The following is a 22790-nucleotide window of genomic DNA, read 5'->3' as shown; positions in this document are numbered from 1 at the left end:
AAGGAAGCTGTGGGCTGCACAGCAGGAAGCTGACAGCTGCCTCAACAGCCTTCATCCTCAAAGTGCCCAGTGGAGACCAACGATCTTGTCCACAAGTCACGGACCAGGTCCCTGCATTCCTTCTCCTATCACAGTCACATATGCACATGATATTACAGAGAAACATGCTTTTCTTTTGCATAAACTGCTTATTTACAGTATTGACTGCTACGCTTTGAATATGTCCCCTCCAACAATGAGTGCTGCTAATGTGCTGATATTAACAGGTGGGGCCTATATGAAGTGACTGGGCCGTGATGGCTCCTACCCCTTGTGAATTGGGACAGAGATTCTTATAAAAGAGGCTTCCTACAGTATTCGATTGACTTGTCCTTCTGCTTTCTGCTATGTGAGGACACAGCATTCTTCCCCTTCAGAGGATACAGCCCTCACCAGACCACTGAATCTCTCAGAGCCTTGCTCCTGGACTTTCCAGCCTCCAGAACTGTGAGAAAATAAATTTCTGTTCTTTATAAATTTCCCAGTCTTAGGTATTTTGTTATAGCAGTACACTGTCCCCCTCCCCAGTCCCTTTCTGGTGAAATGGGCTCAGTATAATGAGCTCAAATGGCCCTGGCTCACCTGAGGCAGTCATCTGGGCCAGGAATAGCAGGAACAGGGAGGTGGCATCCACCTGAAGGTGGCCCCACTGGTCATCACCCACCACGGTGCTGCATGTGGAAGTGTTGTACTTGGCATGCAGGCTGTCTTTGGTACTCTGAGTGTGCTTGAACTTCTCCACTTTGTCCACCTGAGGGAGAGGACAACCAGGCTCTAGATAGCTTCACAGGTTTATGGCTGGCAGAGGTCACATCCAGGGCCTGTCACCTGACTCTAGACCTCTTATTTGCTACCTGTGGGAGCCAGAGGGATAGGAGACAGCTGCTAGTGAGCACTACACATAGGGGCTATGCAGAGGATTCTTCCTGCCCGTTCACGGAAAATGCCCCAGTTCTGGAGGAGTTTAACCAGCTCTGTAGGGGCGAGAGTCATGCCAAAGGGTATCTTTGCTTATAAGATCCCCAGCTGTGGCACATGGTAGATACTCAAGGAGACAGGGAGGGAAGGCAGAGACCTGTTTAAATTTAACCCTTTTCTTCTTTAATATTGAAAGGAAAAGAGCAACTACGTCTCTGAACATGCTGACTAAGGATGGGGGTTGTATCACATTCATCTTTGAACTTGTGCAGATTCTAATATAATGTTCTATACACAGTATATATTCAATGAATTGTTTTATTTATGCCTCATTGAAAATACCAGCAAATAGCAATGTCAAATTTTAAAAACTCAAGCACTTCATCTCAAATGACAACATACACTTTTATCAACTTGACAGAATAAACAATAGTACATGGCTTTCTAGGAGTGGCCTTTAAAAATATTTTCTTAAATTTTTTAAAAGGTATATTCTTCTTTTACACTAGCTCTTCTTTTTTAAAATTTATTTATTTATTTATTTTTGAGACAAGGTCTCACTATGCACTATGTGGTTCAGGATGGCCTTGAACTCACTCTATTAACTCAGGCTGGCCTCAAACTCATGGCAATCGTCCTACCTCAGTCTCTCAAGGGCTGGAACTTCAGGCATGTGCCACCATGCTCAGCTCATATATATGCTAATTCTTCAGAAGAGATTCACAGAAATAGCATACTTTGAGACCATGGTTCTATAGTATAATAAAATTATCAAATATGTTTAAAAAGGGAAACTAAGCAAAATATTTTCAATTTTTCTTCCTCAAGAAAAGCTCAAAACACATTAAGCCTATTAACTGTTACTATTAAAATGACCTGAAATACTTCAAAGCTCTGCAAGAACATATTTGTCACATTCCACGTACCTGTCGCATCATGCACTGGAGGAGACCTCGCATTAGCTTCACCACGTTCTGTGGAAATAAAGTGGTATCGACAATAAGACCTGGGTTCCTTGCTTCTGAAAAATCACCTCCTCACCCACACACAGACAATGAACCAGTGCTGCTTGGCAACTTCTCTGAAAAGGCTAATTTCAAGCATATGTGAAGATTATCAGTGGTCATATTACTGCTATTTCTCTATTCTATTACAAAGAAAAAACTTTTTTCTTTTTTTTGTTTTCTTTTGTTTTTTCTGGTACCGGGAATCAAACTCACGACCTTGTGCTTGCCAGGCAGGCGCTGTGCTGCTGAGCTAAATCCCCAGCCCCTACAAAGAAAAATCTTGACAAAGCAATTTATCTCAAGTAAAAGGCTTGGCTTGATGGCATCTTCTGGCTCTGAAATTCAGTGACTTCATACTGACATTTCAGTACCACAATTTTTATAAGCCCAGTACTTTGGAGCTTTCTGTCACATTTTCAGTAATTTATTTTAGTTATAATAAGAATGAATTCAGCCTACCACACCTGCCCAAAAGTAATGATGTTTTGCCAAAAGGCCCATTTGTGACACGTTACTGCACTATTAAGTTCTTACAAAATGCAAGTGACAGCCAAGGTTTATTAATAATGTGATGCATTGCCGTTATTATTCTCATCATTATTAATTCAAATGATCAGTAATCAATTAGAAACTATATATAGGCATCATGCAAAACACTTTACTTGGATTATCTGAAATTCTTGCACTGCCTTGTGAGATACGAGGCATTATTACCCCACTCTAGAGATGAGGATCCCGAGGGGGCCCGATGTGAAGCAACACCGCTCAAGTCTCCCAGGTGACACGGGGTGGGACAAGGACAACACCCAGGCAGTCAGATTCAGATGCCAGAGTGGGCTTTTTTTCCTTTCTTTTGAGTGCTGGTGACTGAATCCAGGGATTTGTGCATGCAAGGCAATTACCTACCACTGAGTTATATCCCCAGCAAGTTTGAGCTGTTAACTAGCACACAGTGTTGCCTCCCATTTCTTCCACAACTAAAGTCCATTTAAAGACTGGTCTGAACGTGGCCTGTTAAAAATTCTGTAAAAGAAGTGGTCTGTGGGATTTTTTTTAGGTGAAAAAAGCCTGGTGGACAGAAGTTTCCACCCAGGGGCATGGACACATCTTTTCTCATAGAATGGACACGAGAGAGAGGAGGATACTGTAAAGGGCCCTGAAAATTTGTCACCAGTGAAAAGTCTGGAATGAACTGCTCATCAGATCCTTCCACTTTTAAAATCCTATGATTCTAGAATATAGCTTCACTTTATGTCATAAATTCTATTGGGGCAGAAAATGCTACCTTGTAATTAGGATAAGTATAATTAATATTTCCTACAGTGTATACAGCATAAACATTTGTCAATTAACTTGCCCTCAAATAGTCATTTTCCATTAGGAAGAAGTACAGTAGTTCCCAACTGGGGGTGATACTGCCATGGAGTGGAAAAGCATCTGGAAATATGGGTGTGGAGGCATTTTAATAGTCATACTGATAGAGGCGAGTGCTGCTGGAATTTAGTGAGAAAGAACCAGAGAGCCTAAATGGCTCACAATGGCACAGTCTCATACAATAACAGACTGTACTGCCTGAGCCCAAAATGTAGTAGTGTCCCTGCTGAGTATCACTGGAAGATCCTTGTATTACTTTTCATAATCAAGGGAGAAGTCTTTAGTTTATTAACCATACACACCAAATAGTAAAAGGCATTAAATGTGACACAGTGTGGCCTTTCTGTGTCTCATTATTGTTTGTCAAGGTATAGCAAATCTAGTCAATTTTAATCCAGCTATTAATGGTTAGCATTCACGAAGCCCTGGTTCAGTCCCCAGCACAAATAAACAAATCCTAAAAGCCCTAATGCCAAGAGAATTATACCTTTATATTTCAATGCTCCCTATTTCAATGTTATCACTCAAAACATTTGGGAAATATCTGCTGTGTTCCAGGGAAGAAGATTTTCTTGCAAACTCAACAATGGCAAATCTTTGCTTTGGTGGGTAGTTCGGTTTCTGATTTTGGGAAACAGCAAAAAGATTTCCTTGTTCTACATGATGAATAACATAGGCACAAAAATGAGGCAACTTTTCGACCAAAACTAAAGACTACCCATTCAAACTAGAAACGTATTTTTAAGGAAAGTTTCAAAAATGTTTCAATGTGTTTGCTAGTTAGACAAATGGACACTTTGAGGTTTCAAATTTAGATGTTTCATTTCTCATTTGGTGCGATTTCTGATGCTGTCATTATCTTATGGAGGGGAAAAAAAATCACTCAGAAAGATAGGTATGAGTTTGAGCCAATCTAAGTGCTTTCCCCAAATATTCGATTGCAGAAATGAAGTAGCCAGTACCCCAATTGTTCTGCCCACACAGGCACTTCCTTGTGGATTTTCCAGTTCAAGAAACATGTGCTGAGCAGTCAAGACACAGCCATCAGTCACCATTACCTGTTCTAACTCATAGGCCTTGGCCTTGTCCTCGTCGCGGTCAGCATTCTTGCGGTAGGCCATGCCCAGGCCCCACACAGCCAGGATGCTATAGATGTTATCCCGCACCCAGGCATCTTTCTGTTCGTGGCTGGCTGACAGTAGCCCTGTGACGGGATTCTATTAGAGAAAAGACACAAAATAGTTTATGACCCTTCTCACAGCTCCTGGGCAATGAATGCTCACCTAAGGGGACAGACAAGGACTAGGGATGACTGGAGAGACAAGAGTTTCCCATGCTTGCTCTGCTGCTAACAGCGTGATCTTGAGAGAGTAGTCACATCACTTCTCTATGCCTCAGTCTCCTTACCTGTATAATTATGAGATGAGCCTAGAAAATGTCTAAGGAATCTTCTAACGCTTATGATGTTTTCACTTCTAGGTCAGATCACATTGTTTTAAGTGACAAAACAGAAGAAACAACAAACATGAAAACCCTGCAAGGCTTCACTCATATGTACATCATGGGCCTTAGGTCTTCTCTGGCCTTCACGTTTGCACATCAGTTGGTAAACAACTGAACCCGGAAGCAAGGGACTAGGACCCAAGGCCCTGCTTCACTTTCTAGACCTGTGTGCCCAGGGAAGCTACCTTCTCTATTTGGACCTCAGCTGTCTCTTCTGCAGTGCAGATACTTCATATGCCTGAACAGAAAGTGCTGAGTGGGAGGATAGCTGTGATGTCACTGGTATTTGAAAAGGCAGCTGAGTCACTAAGAAGTCAAACCTGCACATAAGAAAGTATACACAAATTATCCATAGCAGCATTATTTATAAACACTTCAAAGCAGAAACAGGCCAAATATCCATCAACTAATGAATAAACAAAATATAGCTTTTGCAATACTTGTCACTAGAAAGGAAATATTGACACACACTGTAACATGGATGAATCTTGAAAGCAGTAGGCTAAGTGACAGAAGCCAGTCACAAAGGCCACATATTGAGTGATTCCATTTATATGACATGTCCAGAATATACAAATTTATACAGGTGAAAGATCAGTGGTGGCCTAGAGCTGGGGGTGGAGGTAGAGTAGAGGAATGAGAGACTACTAATAGCTCTTTTCTTTTTGGAAGAAATGAAACATTCTAAAACTGATTGTAGTAATGGATGCACAACTCGGAATATACTAAAAAAAATCATTCAACTGTATACTTTAAATAGGAGACATACATGATAAATAAATTATACCTCCATGAGCTATTAATTTTTAAAAGCCAGTCCTAATAACTCTGAGCCTAGAAATAAAATGGATAAGATAGGAAATGAGTCATTTAACGATAAAACCTCTGTTGACTTTTCCTGAAAATATACAAAGAAATACAAAACTAATAAAATGCATCACAACAATCCGAATTTTGCCAGCTTAAAAGGACATATTACTTAACAGGGCTGGGGCTGTAGCTCTGTGGTGGGGCGTTTCCCTAGCATTCACAAGGCCCTCGGTTTGAGCTCCGATACTATAAAGTACAAACCAAACAAAAACAAAGAGAAAAATACTTTACCCAAAAGGGTACCATAAAATTTACAAGAAGGCTCATGAAAAACTCCATTGGTTACTTTCAAAGTGATACTCCCAAGGTCATTAAGTTAAAAAAAAATTGTCATTTCACATGGTCCCACTTGAATTAAATATTTGACTTACTTTCTCTTTTAACTAACCTATGTTGTCAACAAAATATTTAAAACTCAACTGATACTGCCCTCGGGCAGCAGTGTCCAGTGTGTTGACATAAGAATCAATGGCATTAAAGGCATCCATCTAGGAATGGCTGAGTGAAAGTACAATTCTTATTCCAATAGTGGATTACCAATTCTTTTTAAAACTCACTATTCACCGGCAACAGATAAGTATGTCTCTTTATCTGTTCTGAGGCCTGCTGGGTAAGCCTGGGTCAGGAAATCATCAGGGATCCAGAGTAAGAACTCAGTCCTTTCCTGGTGTCCTTGTGAACTGTGGTTCTACAGAGATAAACAACCTTTTGGTGACACAACAGTGACCGCTTGCATAGTGCCAAGTGCGGCTTAGATTATGAAATGTCACTGTCCTGTTAACTGAAAGTCAGCTCTTTTATTTTTTAATTTGGCCTTGACTGTTGAAGTGGATTAGTTCATTCCACCCAAGACTAGACTACAGAGAAGCAGTCTGAGTGTTTCAGGACAATCCCCACATTCACAACTATGCATACACCAGCCACGTAGAATTGGGGTGCTACTACACTCATCAAAAAGGAATACTTTATGACCTGATTCTCTCTTTAAATCTATACAACTGTGTTGGAAGCTGTGAACACTTCCACTTGGATGTGATTTATAAAAAGTGTGATGATCACAGACTGACATATACTCTGTCACTTCCAGTCCGCTGTCCCTTCTAATAAAAATGACCCAGTAGTTTTTGTCTTTGAGTTCTTCTCCTAGTTGGAACTGGATTGTGCTGCATCACCTAAATTCTCACTGATTCTTTTTTTTTTTTTTTGGCTTTTTGTTTTTGGTTTTTTTGAGACAGGGTCTTGCTATATAGTTCAGGCTGCCCCTGAACTCACTATGAAGCCCAGGCTGGCCTAGAACTTGTAGCAATCCTCCTGCCTCAGCCTCCCAGTACTGGGATTACAGGCATGTGCCACCACTGACTCTAGTGAACCACCCAACACGTCCATCCCTTTAGAGCTCTGGGGCTTCTTCTGGTTTAACTCTTCAAGCTGAGCACAAACACAGGCAAACACAGACCACAGAAAGAAGGCAGGTAATGTGTCTAGCATAAGCCTATGGTTTCAGATATGATAATTTTAACCATATGCCTAACCTTTAGAAATATCAGCTATATCTATACTTGCATATAATAACACTATTGAACTGTGTATAATCATATAGATGTGTCTTTGTCAGCTGTCTTTCTTCTTCTCTTTTTTTGATTACTCCCTTCTTCCCTCATTTTAGTAATCCCATAAACATAGCCTTTGTAACAACCTTGTACATACTTGGCCATGTTTTTAATCTGTGCTACTAAAATTAGACATCATATATTGAATCAGATATTAAGATCAGATATGTATGTATGTTTATATATAAATTCTTATTCATGCATAGGTTTCATTTGGGGGGTGTCACTGTTTTTAATGATTAGTATTGTAGGATCACCAATCACCTCCCATTTCTCTTCTCATTCAACAGAACCTTATGAGATCCCTCAAACCATCTGGTATAACTCAAACTCATGAGCTTTAGAGGCGGCATAATATTCCATGATGCATGCACATCATAATGCATCTAGTCATGTGCCCTTATGATAGGTATTCATTTCTTTTCCAAGGTCTTTTTTCTCCACTACAAAAATACTGCAGTAAATATCCTTAGGAGATATATATTTTTTTCAATAATGCCTTTATTTTTTTGGTATAGAATCCCCAAAAATAGGACTGTGGGGTTGATAGTGTTATTGGCCTATTTGGAGAGCTTTCATTCACATTATTTCTTCTTTATATAATTATAATAATTTCAGGAAATGTTATAAAGGTACAAGGTTAGGGGAAGAATCTGCAAGTGAGCTCAATGTGCCCACTGTTTTTATTAGGAAATAAAACTAAGTCTGAGTGCCCTCTTTTTTTAATTGTCCACTATATTTTTACTTTTAATTGACATAACTGTACATGTTTTTTTTGTTTTTTTTTTCTTTTCTCCGGTACCGGGAACCGAACTCACGACCTTGCGCTTGCCAGGCAGGCGCTTTTGCCGCTGAGCTAAATCCCCAGCCCAACTGTACATGTTTATGAGGTACACTATGTGATAATTCAATACATGTATACAACATGTAATGGTCAAAGCACAGTAATTAGCATTTTCATTTCCTTAAACATTGTCATTTTTTAAAAATTAGTACAAGTTTGCAATACATAATGATTACATTTCTCTCGGGGAGTTGGTACACATACATATCTTAATTATTTTTTCATCCCTTTATCCTCCCCAACCTCTGTTATCTTTACTGTAAATATTATTAGTTGAGATATTTTATCCAGTTGATATTTTTTGAAACAAACAAATAATCAAATACTTGGCAACTCTGCAACCTCTCCTTATACCAGGTTTTGCCTTTCTCCCTCCAGTTTAAGTCTGAATTGTGTTCACTCATATAAAGTTCTTTCTTTTTTACCTTTTGTTTTACTCTGTATATTTTGCCTTAAAGGATAATGACTAAATTAACATCAGCAGTGAGTTCTATAATAATATCCATTCTTAAAAAAAAATAATATCCATTCTTCCACTCAACAGTCACTTCCTTAGGTGACCAGATATGGGACATGAAGGCGGATGGGACAACTACACAGATATGTAAGAATAATAAAGGAGTAGAAATCACAATAAGTTCTTAGTAAAGATAAAGCAGCCCTGTGCTGAGATTTGGACCTCTGCTGCATGCTGCCATGACAGGGATAGACTTAAATTCTAGGATGAGAGGCCTGAAGCAGATGGGCCTCATATAAATTGTGTTTCATTGAAGGTAAGGGGCCAAGGGCTGGGCAGACTGTCCTTTTCTTGTGGTCATTTACTTGTTCCTATTATTTTCCTCACCTCTTCTCAGTTTCTAATCTAGGGAAAATACCCTCGTTGGCTTCTGTTTGTGAGAAAAAAGAGCAGGGCCCAAAGGCCTGGACTGGTAACAGACAACACCAAAATCTTAGTGTCTTTTCATAACAAATATTTACTTTTCATCCATGTTTATGTCCATCTTGGGTAAGGTACGGCGCTACTCAGTGTTATATTCCCTGAAGCAGCCTGTATCTAAAACATTGCCTGTGTCCTGGCAGGGAAAAAAGACAACTAATGACAGTCAGTTCATCATGCAGATTTTACAACATTAAATGTGTATTAATCTGACAAGAAGTAAAGGAATAGATATGAGTACACAGGTGGCTAAATCACAGTACAGCCCAGAAATAAATCCATACAAATATGGCACACTGATTCTTGAGAAAGGCCTAAAGACAATCTGAGGGAGAGAGACGTACCTTTTTAACAAATAATGTTGGGACAAATGGACATACATTTGCAAGACAATGAACCTTGATCTATATCCTGTGTCTGTAGACAAGTTAGGAGAAACTGCCATCTCAACCATGTTGTCTTTGGATCTACAAATGTGGGATATCTTTCTTGTACAACTTTAAGCATTATTCCCATACTCTAAACTTTCTAAGGGTAGTATCTGTCTTTTTGTTTATACCTTAACCTAGGTTCTGGCCTAGTTAGATACTGAATAAATAAATGGACAAAAGTGTAATAAAGGTTATGTTTTCACTGATTTGTAGCATGAAATATCTTTTTAAATATACTTAAAAGAACCACATGTGGCTGCAGATGCTTGTAATCCTAACTACTTGGGAGGCTGAGGTACAATGATTCAAAGATCAAGTTCACCCTGGGCAACTTAGTGAGACGTTGTCTTAAAATTTAAAAGGGCTGGGAATGTAGCTCAGTGGTACAGTACTTACTTAGCATGCACAAGGCTCTGGGTTCCATTCCTAGCACCAAAGTAAACAAAAAACAATGAAATATTGTAAAATGCAGATATTTTCTATCAATGCATCTGTATTCTGCATAGTTAATACAAGTAGTTTGCAATTTAAGAGAGCTTGTTTTATTCAATCTTTTACCAGGAAAACCAAAAGAAGCAAATAAGACATGCACAGCATGAACCTTGGGAGTGATTTAACCTGAAAATATATTCTCACTTTTGCTTTAAAGGTAGAAAAGTGGTCCTAGCACTCAGGGAGCCTGAGGTAGGAGGATTGCAGGTTTCAGCCCAGCCTGGGGAACTCTGCCATTTAGTGAGAACCTGTGTCAAAATACAAAATTAAAAGTGGGCTGTGGATGTAGCTCAGTGTGAAGACCCTGGGCTTACTCTCCAGCCAAAACAGGAGAACTGCTTCAAACATAGGAAATGGCTTATTGCTCAACTAGTAACCTCACAGGACAGAGGTGAAGGTTAAGGAGGCAGAAGTTAGGGCACCAAAGTTCAGTGAGGGTCGGGGTGCAGTGGAGGCTGACTAGAGAAGACAGGGTACATAGCTCCTACGGGTGATGTGTGTGTACTTTTAAAACACATATTCAACATTATAATTTTCTACTTGTAAATGAAAAGAAAAAGCTTAAATCTTCATACAAGCTTGAGAAGCAGTGCTCGTACAGTGTTCTTGGCTGACGGCAACACAAAAAATGATTCTCCAAGCAAGCAGAGGATGAGGGATAGCTTACCAATAGATGAAGGCAGAAATGCTGAACCGGCTACATGCTGCTCCTTACAGGTTGCATGGAAATGAGGGGATGGGTGGCAAGGGCTACAATGGGGATGCTGAGCCAGCAGTGGAACAGGAGAATGCTTTTGGACTTGGACAACAGACTGAAACGAACTAGATGCAATTCAACAAAAATTTGTTTATTGGGCTCATGTGTTTAATAAATGTGTGCTGAACTAATTTTATTAGCTACCACCCCCACACTTGAATGGACTCAGCTCCCTTTACACATACACCTCCACCCCCAGGACTCTAACCAGTCTTCACACGGAGCCTCTCTTTTTCTATCACCCACTGCCCCAGCACTTACTCTGTGACCCAGCCACAGCCTGCCACAACTTTTAGGTACAAGAAAATTCAACTGTACAACACGGACCGCAGGTTTTAACAGCAGCCTACCAATAGCATGAGTGCCACATATCAGAGAGTCAGTGCCATGTGACGGAAGTAGAGGGAGTAGAGGGTGTAGCTCAGTCGTACAGCAATTGCCTAGCATGCATGAGGCCCGGGCTTTGATTCCCAGCACCACAAAAAAAACCAAACAAAAGAAAAAACCATTTTCAGGACAAGGAAAAATACAGTCCTGTGGAACCGCCAGCTGGTATATTTTCTCAAACACCGTGTTTTAAAAGGCACATTCACTACCTAGAACATACCCAGAGGAGGGTGGTAGGGCCATGAGGAGGCTCAGAGCCATGTCTGATGGGAATAGGGAAAGAAAATGTTCCGTTTAAGGGAGGTTTAAGGGAAGGCCAACTGGCTGCTCCAAAGAGCTAAAAGTCCTCTGAAAGAGGGATTTGATTTTTTTCTGTTACCACTCTTTAGATCTCAACTCAATGTAAGAACTTCCTAACATTTATAACTGTCCAAACAGAATAGACAGGGTTTAGGCGACGTGGGCTCTGACTCTGGTTTTCTTTGGGCAGAAGGCCCCATCCCAAATAGGAGGAATAGTAGATAGTGATTAAGAGCACGTCTTTGTAAGACATCCCTGTGTTCCAATCTCTGCTCTGCCACTTGCTAGCTATGTGACCTTGGGCAAATTAACTTTTCTGGGGCTGGATTTCCCTTCCTAGAAAAGGGAGAGTGTAAAGCAGACTGGAGAGTGTGTCTCGCCTTGGACCCTTCACTTCATCACTCCCCGGTCCCCAGTGGACATGTTACCTCTCCCTGTCTGGCACCTGTTCTCCGCTTTTGGTAGTGCCCTGTGGTTTCCCCTGCTCTGACTCAGTGTGGTTCTAGTGGGGATGAGCCCATCAGTGCCTGCATCCTGGCCTTGGCTCCAGCTGCAGGGCAGGACATGTGCCTCAAGCTTGGCTAATCCAGGCACAGTTTGGAGATGGGTAAACCATCCAAGCTGCACCAAGTGAGAGCTATTCTCAGTCAAGGCTTTCTCTGGAGCCACTACAGAAAAGAGCTTGCTTTCTGCAAAGGCTACCACCCTGAAGACTGTAACATGGATCTGCCAAGGGGGCACTTCTGCCAGCACCAAGATGAGCCTGCTGGAGAATGAAGCCTACACAGAGTCAGACAGGGGGAAACAACAGTAAGGAGGCAATTTGACCATTTGAGTTTTTGAATCTAGCCGTGCTTGAATCTAGAATGATCTCCTTGACTTTTCAGTTACTTGAGCAATAAATTCTCTTTTGTGCTGAAAGACAATTTGAAGTGGGTTTCTGTCATTTCCAGTTGAAAGAATACTGACAAATACAACAAATGCTTATATGGCCTTGGTGAACTAGACACTATAAAAACACTCATTTTATGCTATTAAGTGAGGCAACGCAATTGCCTCAGTGGAATGCCAGATTGAGGAAATATGAAGGCAAAATACATATGTGCCTGATATTAGCATGAAAGCATTTACATTTCACAGTCTGTAATTCCATTTCTATCTCGGGGGGCACACAGATGAATGTTGTTATATACACACCAGAAATGGCAGGGAGTACCCATTCCCTCTTTCTCCAACTTTTATCCCACAAATAATTGAAACACTTCTTTGCTGATTTCCCTGTCTTTACTACTACTTCCTTCTAATACATCAAAGGGTGGTTATAGAAAGACCTGTAAACTCAAAAATTTGCTGCCCTTCTCAGAATTCTCCGATGCTTACAAGATAAAATCTAAATCACTTACTTTGCCATCCAAGGCTCAGGCTTATGTGCTGGCGCTTCCTTGCACATCCAGCCTAATCACCTGACATCCCTCCTTGGCCCCCCAGAAAACCCAACTATTTTCTGTATTTCCAAGCCTGTGCACCACATGCTCATGGCCCCCTTCTCTCTGAAGCCTTCTCCAGACACCCAGACCATCAGTTCTTTTCCTATGTTGCACAGCAAATCAGAAGCCTCAGACCAACCCTTACCTTTGGTCTTTTTCCCTTTGGATTAAGAATCACTAAATGTATGTCACTGCCTTGCCTTCCACAGAAGGAAAGTATAGTTCAATTACTTGAATAAAATACTCAGAAGAGACTAGGATAAATGTTGAAAATACATACATGATTACTCACTACCACCACCCATGTTGGTAAAGCAGAAAATAGGAAGTAAAAAAGCCTATTACAAAACTCCAAAAACTGGTTAAATTCATTTCTTGTTCTGGAATTTTGTTTTAAAAACCACCTTTTAAAATATTAAAGGGGAGTGGGGAAGGGCAATGTGTTAAAATGCATTTTAAAGCAGGAATTATAATAGCATTTATATGACTGCACTTATAATTGCTACTTCCAGATGTGTAACATTCTTTATATATTCACTGAAAAGATAGATTTTTTACAAAATCTGACATGCAAACTTTAGGTGGTTCAGAGAATCATCTTGAAAATGTAAAAGCTCATATGCAGCAGCCTCATGCTTTACCTAAGGGGGATTAAGGTACGCAATTTTCGCTTTTCGTGATGTCTTTCTCTTGCTATCTGTTAACTTTCCCCCTCTAGGCTTACAAATATGGCACAAGCTGCAATCTGTCCTGGGCACAGGCATTTATACCATCTGATATAACTAAATCACGGCTTATGGGGAAATAAACTCGGTTGGGAGCTAAGCACTGCAGGCAGCCACTTCACTCCAGCTTCATTCCAGGTCCCAGTGCTCATTTTAAATCTTTCCAAACTCACAGCAACTGCTCTGGGCCTCTTAGCTACAATCAAATGACTTTACCACTCTCCTAAGAGACTTTGGTTCTTTGCCACTCTCTCACCAATCCCTATAGTAAGGACGTCAGTCCTTATAAAAGGACTTATAAAACTTATAAAAGTTTTAAAAATGGCAACTTATAAAACATACTAAAACTCAGGGACGCTGTCAGTTCCCTTCCGGCCAACACCTGTGAAGTGCCAGATATCAATGGATTACTGGTGGCCATGCTAGTACCGTAGACTTTCACCTGAACAGAATTACAGATGTCACTATTGAAAACTCTCAACTATAAGACATTTTTATTCCATACATTTCAGGTTTGGGGTTTGGGTTTGGAGCTATACACATCACATATCAGTTTAGATCTGGGCTGTTGACTTGGCATCTACAGAAGATCTGCTAGGAGTTCACACATGGACTTTAGTGGAATGGGTAGGGAGGTAAATTTGTTCATGAGACTATTGAAATTTCTATGTGAGCAGTTTTTCAGGAAAGGATAGGACATTTAGCCTTCAGCAAATACTTAAATGGGCCTGTAACCCATTTGATTAAGAGCCACTCTCTAAATATATTTTATGAACATTGCATTTTCCTTATCTTTTGTGAGATAGATTAATAATTGTCAAATCTAAATAAAAGTGACAAGCTGAGCAAGTGGCCCATGCCTGTAGTCCCAGCTACTTAGGAGGCTGAAGCAGGAGGATTACTTGAGCCCGGGAGTTTGAGAACAGCGTGAGGAACATAACAAGACCCTGTCTCTAAATAAACAAACAAGTGAAATAAAATTTTAAAAATAAATGTAAATGACAAGGAAAATATGGGAGAATTAAATTTGGTGGAATATTTCAGGAAATGGGACATTCAAATTTCAGTATTTTAACACACAAAGTAAAGAGAGTGCAACTTCATCTACTATTCACAGCAATCTGGTGTATTTAGTTCTACTTCTCTGGCCTGCACAACAAAACGGAGTGCTTATGACGTGGCCATCAGCTCACAACAACAATGACCTCCACTCCCTTATCTGGGGTTCTTTAACTGTAAAAAGACAGTAGGATTCTGACTAGATGATCTTGTGGGTCCCTATACAAAGCTTGAAACAATTTTAAGTCTCTTGCCTGTATGGGTTATTGCAGTTCTCTGTTTTTTGTTTGTTTGTTTGTTTTGTTTTGTTTTGTTTTGTTTTGTTTTGGTACTGGGAATCGAACTCAGGACCTTGCGCTTGCCAGGCAGGTGCTGTGCTGCTGTGCTACATCCCTGGCCTGCAGTTCTATATTTGTGACTGGAAGATTCAAGGACTTTTGTCTCTAACTTACTCAAATGTTTTTATGTGACTCTAAAATATTTAAAGGCTGTTCCAGCAAAGGCACAGCAAGAGTCTTCTTCTTGCTAAACTAAAACAACTGAAGTAGGAAGTGGCAGAAGACAGGACAGTAGATTATATTATGAAGGAGAAAATGCTTCGCATGCAGTGCTTCCTTTTTTAACCCACACAGATCAGCCAAAAATCTGTCAGATGGTCTCTGTGAAATAAGGGAGTAAAATGACATTTCTGCCCTTCTAGGACGCAGTGTTCTCTATGGCCATACCACCCAGAATGTGCCTAATCTCGTCCGATCTCAGATGCAGTGTTGGTCAGAATGCTGGAGCTGCTGCCTGGAGAAGTCCACTTTGGCTGTAGTGGAGAGAAATACTGAATGGGGACTGAGAGGATGCAGGGAGAAGATGGGTGGAGAAACTAGTGCAGGGGTACGGACTGGTAGCTTAGATGAAGGTAGTGGTAGCAGTAGAGAGGAACAGAAGCAGTGGATGGGCTAGAGAGACGTTTAGGAGGTGAAATCAGAGTTGCGTATGAATTGGATGCAGGTGGGAAAGGAACAAGAAGGAACCAAAAAGACTCTTGTGTTGCCAACTTGAGCATCTGAATGGGTGGTGGTATCCAGATTTGTGATTTAAAATTATATTTTTTGGTGAATTATCTATTTGTCATCTAGTAATAATATTCTTTATCACAATAATATATCTTTTAAAAATTTAAAGTCTACTCTGTATGATAATAGTCTAATTACATCAACTATGGCTTGTTCCAGTAATTACTTTTAACCTTTCAGTATTCTGGTGAGGTTTTGTCTCTAATAAACTACATATACCTTTCTAAATATTTTCCATTGTATGGTGAATTTAAGGATGTACATTAATTGTGATCATTAATATAGAGGACTTATTTGCATTTTCTTCTATTGTCCTTCATATTTGCCATGCTTTTTTTTCTTACTCCCCCTTTTCCTTTCTTCTCTTGGAATGAACAGATTTTCTTTACTGTAGACCTCTATTGCTTTAAAAGTTACATAGTCTATTTATATTATTTTAATAGTAACTCTTAAACATTAACTTGACTTAAAAGACATAGTAATACCTATATCCTCCTTCCTAATGAGATAAAGGCCTTAGAATGTTTTAACTCCAGTCTCCTCCCATTCTTCTGCTATATTATTATTATATTCTAGTACTTAATTATCTTTTTTAACCCTCCCACAAATTGGTCTTTATTAGTGCTATTATTTGTCCTATACTCCATGTTTTATTTACTCTATTCTCATTCTAAATTGCACTGCCATGAAATGCAATATTAATTTACTGTTCTAGTCTCTTAATTATCTACTTTATTATATCCAATGATCTGTAGTACAGTGAACATTATTTTGATCATCATTTCTCTTACTGATCCATATTCTCTTACCAGTACTTCATACTTTTATTAATGAGCCTTCAAACAGAGTTGTTACTGAAGAAATGTACAAAGTATTTTTTATCTGGGCCAAAATAAATCTAAAAATTTCCTTTTCATAAGTCAACACATTTTTAAAGACACTCTCTATAATGTATATGTACAAAAATCAAACCTGCAAAAACACTCTTAAACACTCTTTCCTTTTTTGCCTTAAAGATTAGAGTAATATTTAGCAGTATGTATATTTGACAAATGATGAATGGAAAAAGTTCTCTTTTAGACATACAGGAAAGGAAACAGTTGACATGTTAGCTAATATGAGCAAATTTACTCTAAAGAAAAAATAAAGATTGGTTTGACATATTTGTGATGGAATGATTTCTAACCAGGGAAACCAACATAAATGATACCGAATTAAAAAGCAAATCAGAAAAAGGAACTTGTACCAATTGACATTGAAAAATGCTTCATAAACATCGGTACATATCTGCAGAAGATGGAGAGAGCTAGCATAAACTTTAGAAGTATATGTTTTATATATGTCTAAGAGCACTCAGAGGAATTGAGCCCCTAAATGGGTCAGGACTCTACACCTGTGAAGACTGGTTGTTGGGGTGGGGTGGGTACAGGGTGGCATATGATGGAAAGGTGTGTAATTCTGCAATTAGAGATCATGGAATTTCCCAACAAACTATGCCTGAATACTGTATCCTGGTTAAACAGAAGAGCTTGATGATACAGTTAGGAAGGGATAAAGAAGACAAAAGTGAGGGCCTATCACTACCCCCAAAGTAAATACAACTAAAGGCTCAAACAACTTTTTTTAATCATTAAAATGGGGAGGGACGTCCAACCTACAGGTTTGCTTTAGTGAGAAGACAGTTATTTTACTCCTGAGGGAAGGCAAACCTAGCGCAAAATATATCCCATTAGGATGGCTCAGAATCCATAGGAAGTATTTTTTTTATCAACAATGATTGAAGGGTACTTTTCATGCCCCTGGGATAGTGGTTGATGCAAAGGAATGAAACTGATGAAGTCTCTGTACTTAGGATCACAATAGCATAAATGCAGCAAGCCATTTATGTTCATGAACCAGCAAGCAAATAGCAGCTGTATCAGGCCCTTCAGGAAAGGGAGTATGATGGGACAGAATGGTCATGTGAGGATCATTAAGTACTAATGTGTGTCTGACATCAGTCACAACACAGTTAAGAACACCCACTACTCACTGATTGCCTATGAGGTACCAGGCAATGTTCTAGGTGCTAAATTTTTTCTTTACAATAACTCAGTGTAGGGGCTGGGGATTTAGCTCAGCGGCAAAAGCGCCTGCCTGGCAAGCGCAACGTCGTGAGTTCGGTTCCCGGTACCGGAGAAAAACAAAAAACCAAAAAAACAAAAAAACAAACAAAAAAAAAAAACTCAATGTAAGCAGATGTTATTATCCCTATTTTACAGAGAAGGAGATGAACTCAAAAAGCATGAATGGCCAGGCGTAGTGGCTCACACCTGTAATCCCAGCACTTGGGAGACTGAGGCAGGAGGGTTGCTATGAGTTTGAGGCCAGCTTGGTCTACAAAGTGAGTTTGAGGCCAGCCTGAACTGCATAGTGAAACCCTGTCTCAAAAAGACACACACACACACACACACACACACACACACACACACAAGCATGAGTGAAGGTTACGAATGTCATTCATGGAAGAGGTTGGGATTCAACCTCAGATTTGACGTAAGTCCCAAACTTCATCAGTTTTCCTTACAGCTCCTTCCATCATAGTAATGAAGGGAAATGCATTTCAACTTGAATTTTAAAATACTTTATAGATGTAACTATAATATATTGCAAAAAAGGAAGGCAAAAACCAATCCTCTATTCTCTACCTACCCTTTTGGCTTTCAACTTGAGTATTATCTCTTGAAGGACTCTTTTCTTGTACTACTGTGACCATTAATCTTGATCTGTCAAGTTCATCTGATTAAGAAATGCCTAGCACGGTGATGGCAAACCTTTTAGAGCTTTCAGTGATAACAGCCACCTGTAGCACATGTGCCATAGGTTCACCATAGGCAACAAGCAATGTCCTGGGTGTGTCTGGTGGGTCATGGAGGAGTGGCCCGATTTACTGTGTATGGTCCCTTGCCCATGCCTCTCTGGCACTGTTTTTCTGATCGGCTTTCCAACCACAAAGAACTAAAAGCTTCACTCTACCATACTTAGAGTCATGTTTCTGCCTTGGAGCCTACCCGCCACATACTCAATCTCCTGAAACTGAGGTAAATCAAACCTCTTCTCCTTTAAATTGTGGGTGTCAATTATTTTGTCCCACTATGGGAAAGCTAATATACCCACCAATCTCAGGAGTCCTTCCACAGAGCTTTCCAGGTGAAGACCATAATCCTTCATGTGCAATCTAAAAAATCAAGATGCTCCAAATATTTGAAGTGTTTTCGTAAGCATACACCAAGCTGTTTGATAGTACAAGACAACAAGAATTAATGTGAAGCTCTTTTGGGTCACTGCTCATCTTAGTGTGGATATTCATATTATGATGTGGAAATAACAATGTACGTATGTGATTAAAGGGTGCTGCCTAGACTCTGCTGCAGTTATTTTAGTATACATTTTAGCTCATGGTTTCAGAAGATTCAGTACATGGCAGGCAGACATCAAGGCAGAAACATCATGGTGGAAGGGTGTGGTGGAGTGAAGCTCTTAGTTCATGGTGGTTGGAAAACAAAGCAGGTGAACAGTGCAAGAGAACAGGAGAGGGGCCATATGTGCATATTAACTTTCTTTTTTGTTGGTTTTTTTTTTTTGTTTTTTTCTGGTACCGGGAATTGAACTCACAACCTTGCGCTTGCCAGGCAGGCGCTGTGCCGCTGAGCTAAATCCCCAGCCCCCCATATAAACTTTCTAAAATCAAATATTTCCAACTTGCCACCACACCTGGCTCCAAGAGTTTCAGATAAGGGATTCTGGACCTCTACCCTATGCGTAAATGTCACTGTACTATATCCATTCCTTTCTGTAAGCCCACAACTTTGTACAGTGCCTTGCATATAACAGATACAAATAAGTATTTCCTGAATGAGGGGCTATCTTAGTTACTCTTTCTCACTGAGACAAAATACCCGATACTCAAAGTTAAAGGATGAAAGATTTATTTAACTCACAGTTTGTAGAGGTTTCAGTCCATAATTGACTGGCGCTAAGGCAGGGTGGTTTGGCAGATAGGCATTGCAGAGGAGAAACAGTTCATGGCAGGCAGAAGGCAGCAAGCGGTAAGCAACAAGCAAAGGACACTAACCCTCTTTCTGCCTCCAATACAGTCGTCCCTCACTATCTCGCAGTTCACTTATTGCAGCTTCACTATTGTGGGTTTTTTAAAAAAAATCTAATTCTGTATCACGGACTTTTCACTATATTGTGGAATTTTGTGGTATATAAGTATTTATATAATATTTATGATTTTAATTATTTTTGCCTAAAAATTTTAAAATATAAAAATGTTAATTCAAACATATTAAAATATTAAATTGAAATAAAATACAGTATGTATTTCATCAGCAGATGATACCCTACTGTACACAATGGAAATGCAGCACACTACTACCCTTGTCCAAGTTTGCCAATCCCTGACATTGTACATTGAACAGTATTGGCTGATGGAATAGAAAGCAACCAACCACAGCATTGTGTTTTGTATCCTGGGCACTGATTGGCTCAGTGACCACACCATTGGTCTGTTTGCTCTCCTGCACTGTGCCCATACTTCAGCACGTCTCCTTTAAGAGCATATGAAGTGTTTATAGGAGTGTGGGAAAGGTTTGTAAACCCTTAAAATATATATGAATAATAAAATAAATATAATGCCGCTACTTCGCGGATTTTCTCCTATTGCTGGAGTCTCTGGCACATAACTCCCACGACAGGTGAGGGATCACTGTACTTTATCCAGGCTACCTGCCCTTAGTACTCACACCCAGGGCGGGGGACACTTAATCCTACCCAGAGCTATGCCAAAACAATCAGTGGACTAATTTAGTAATCACATACCCCTAAACCCAGCATCACATACTCTAGATCCAGCCACCTCTGAAAACCCCACCTATGACTGCCTGAAGCTTTGAGGGTCTAGCTAGATACAAGCCACAACAGGGACCAAATCTGAGAAACAAGCTAAGAAGGAAAATGGTCAATGGCTTTGTAGTGACCATGGCCTCCCACCAAGCAGGCCAGGCCTCCCACCAATGAATGCCATTTCCTTCTTTGACTCTGAAGGCCCTAAAAATAGTTGCTGTTGATTGAAGGGAAGTAATATAACTGCTGACTTCACCAGGAATAAAGAGTTCAGTGGTCTTACACTAGGGACCCACACATACCTTTAGCAAAGCAAAGCACAACAAATATGCTCATACTTCACATCATATGAGCAGCTTCACAAGGGACCCTCTTGCGCAATGGGAGCAGAGGCCCCATTTTTGTGTCTGACCCTGCTGCATGTGATAACCTTTAGTTTTCTTATCTGCGAAACAGCAGTTAGAGCATGCCCTGCGGCCCTCCCAGGTGGGTCTTTAACAAGGTAACTCTAGGAAGGGACCGTAGCAGTTGCCTACACCCCAGAGTGAGATACAGACCTCAAGAGCTTCATACCTGTCACACCTGTCCCCACAGTTCAGAGTTCCCCCCTCATTCAGTGTGCTCTGTTCAACCTACTCACACCTCCTCTCTCATCCAAAAGCAGGAGAGTCAACACAAAATAGGCATATTGTACCCAAAACATCAAGGGAGCTCACTGTGTCCTAAACAACGGTCAAAGAATCAGGGTCCCCTCACTCTAAAGGAAAATTCGGTGGTGATAGGGACATAATCACTGGCTAGGAAAAGACTCAAACAGGAAACAAGAGGGGACAGGAGTCTGAAAAAGAGAACGAGTGACATGAGAGGGCAATGCAGCGGGTTCCCTGGGGTGGTTCCTCCTTACCTGGTAGCAAAGGATGGTCTGTTGCACCAGTCTCGCGTACCCGTCCAGGCGGACCCCGGAATTGCTCCTGCTGCGCATCTCCCGAGCTTATGGGCCTTGACGCCCTAAGCTGCAGCTGCCAAGCAGACCTGGCCTCCAGTTTCAGTCAGTTCGCGGGATGGAGCCGGGCAGGAGGAGATCGGGACTTTTCAAAACGACAGAGCCAAAGTATGACTGGAAAACAAGCCAACCAGACTTTCGCCCGGCTGGGCGGCGCGGGGGCGGAGACGAGGGCTGGCGCTACGGCGGCTCCGCCTTGAGCAGCCCTGCGATGCTCGGGGCGCTCCGGTGGTCGCGGGCCCCAAGAGAAACTGCGAACAGGGTACCCGGCCTGAGGATAAATCCTTCGGCAGAGCTTCTTTTGTCTTCAGGCGGAAGAAGTGGGCCCGCAGGGTCTGGTCGCCCCGGAACCCTCGGAGTCGCGGCCCGAGGGGGAAGGAAAAGGGAACGGCCCGCGGGAGCAGCAGCAAACCTAGCTCTGGGCGGGAAGCAAGTTGCCTCCTTTGAACCCCTTCCTTCTCCAGATGACTGCCTAGCCCAGACAAGGCCGGAAAAACAGGCCCTTCGGCCAGGGCCACCACGGTGCCTTCGATCCCCTCCCCCTCGCCCACCCCTGCCGCGGACCTGAACCCGCGGAGCCCGACCTGAGGGACACTGATAAGGGGACCACCCTGCCCCCGCCCCCGCCCTACATGACCTCACAATCCACCCTAGAGAATCTCGAAACCGCCGCAGCTCCGCCCTCCCCTGCCCACGTGCGTGCTGGGCCCGCCCCCCGGCCCCGGCCGCCCCGGCCGCCCCGCCCCACTGTGGGGCTGAACCGCAGAGTCCAACCAGAGGAGGAAGGAAAAGGGTGGCAGGCTGCAGCTGTGCAGAGCTCAGCTCGGGGTCTGCTTTCTCCCGCGGCTGTGAGGAAGGACCAGGAGCCGGCCGCCAACCCCACCCGAGGCCAGAGAGGCTCACCCACTGCAGCCCAAGGCAGCGCGGGTCGAGATGTAAGGGAGGAATCCGAGTAGTAGGAGCCGCCCTGGGCGGGAAACGGGAGGCCGGTCGGAACCTGCGTGCGTGGCCACCTGGGCGCTGCTCCCCAGCCAACTCGCAGTTCCTCTATGGGAGTACAATTTGAAATTGGGCTTGTTCACATAGGAATTCC

The 22790-nt window shown here is 41.5% G+C and overlaps 1 protein-coding gene across 3 annotated transcripts in view; it reads right to left on the bottom strand.

The window, feature by feature from the left end:
- Positions 1-22243, bottom strand: part of Phka2 (phosphorylase kinase, alpha 2 (liver)) — a 67160-nt gene extending 44917 nt beyond the window's left edge. For all 3 annotated transcript variants that reach the window (XM_005414436.2, XM_005414437.2, XM_005414438.2), the window contains exons 1-4: positions 21599-22243; positions 4397-4555; positions 1884-1931; positions 622-790 (exon numbers count right to left, since the gene is read on the bottom strand). In XM_005414436.2, the coding sequence (XP_005414493.1) occupies positions 622-790; positions 1884-1931; positions 4397-4555; positions 21599-21676 (454 nt within the window). In that variant the 5' untranslated portion in view covers positions 21677-22243. The remainder of the gene's footprint in view (positions 1-621; positions 791-1883; positions 1932-4396; positions 4556-21598) is intronic.
- Between the last annotated feature and the right edge of the window lie 547 nt (positions 22244-22790).

This window comes from Chinchilla lanigera, unplaced genomic scaffold, assembly GCF_000276665.1.
Source record: "Chinchilla lanigera isolate Chin_1 unplaced genomic scaffold, ChiLan1.0 scaffold00185, whole genome shotgun sequence".
Lineage (NCBI taxonomy): Eukaryota > Metazoa > Chordata > Mammalia > Rodentia > Chinchillidae > Chinchilla > Chinchilla lanigera.
Note: the sequence above shows the minus strand (reverse complement) of the source record. Positions and strands in the feature narration are given on the sequence as shown.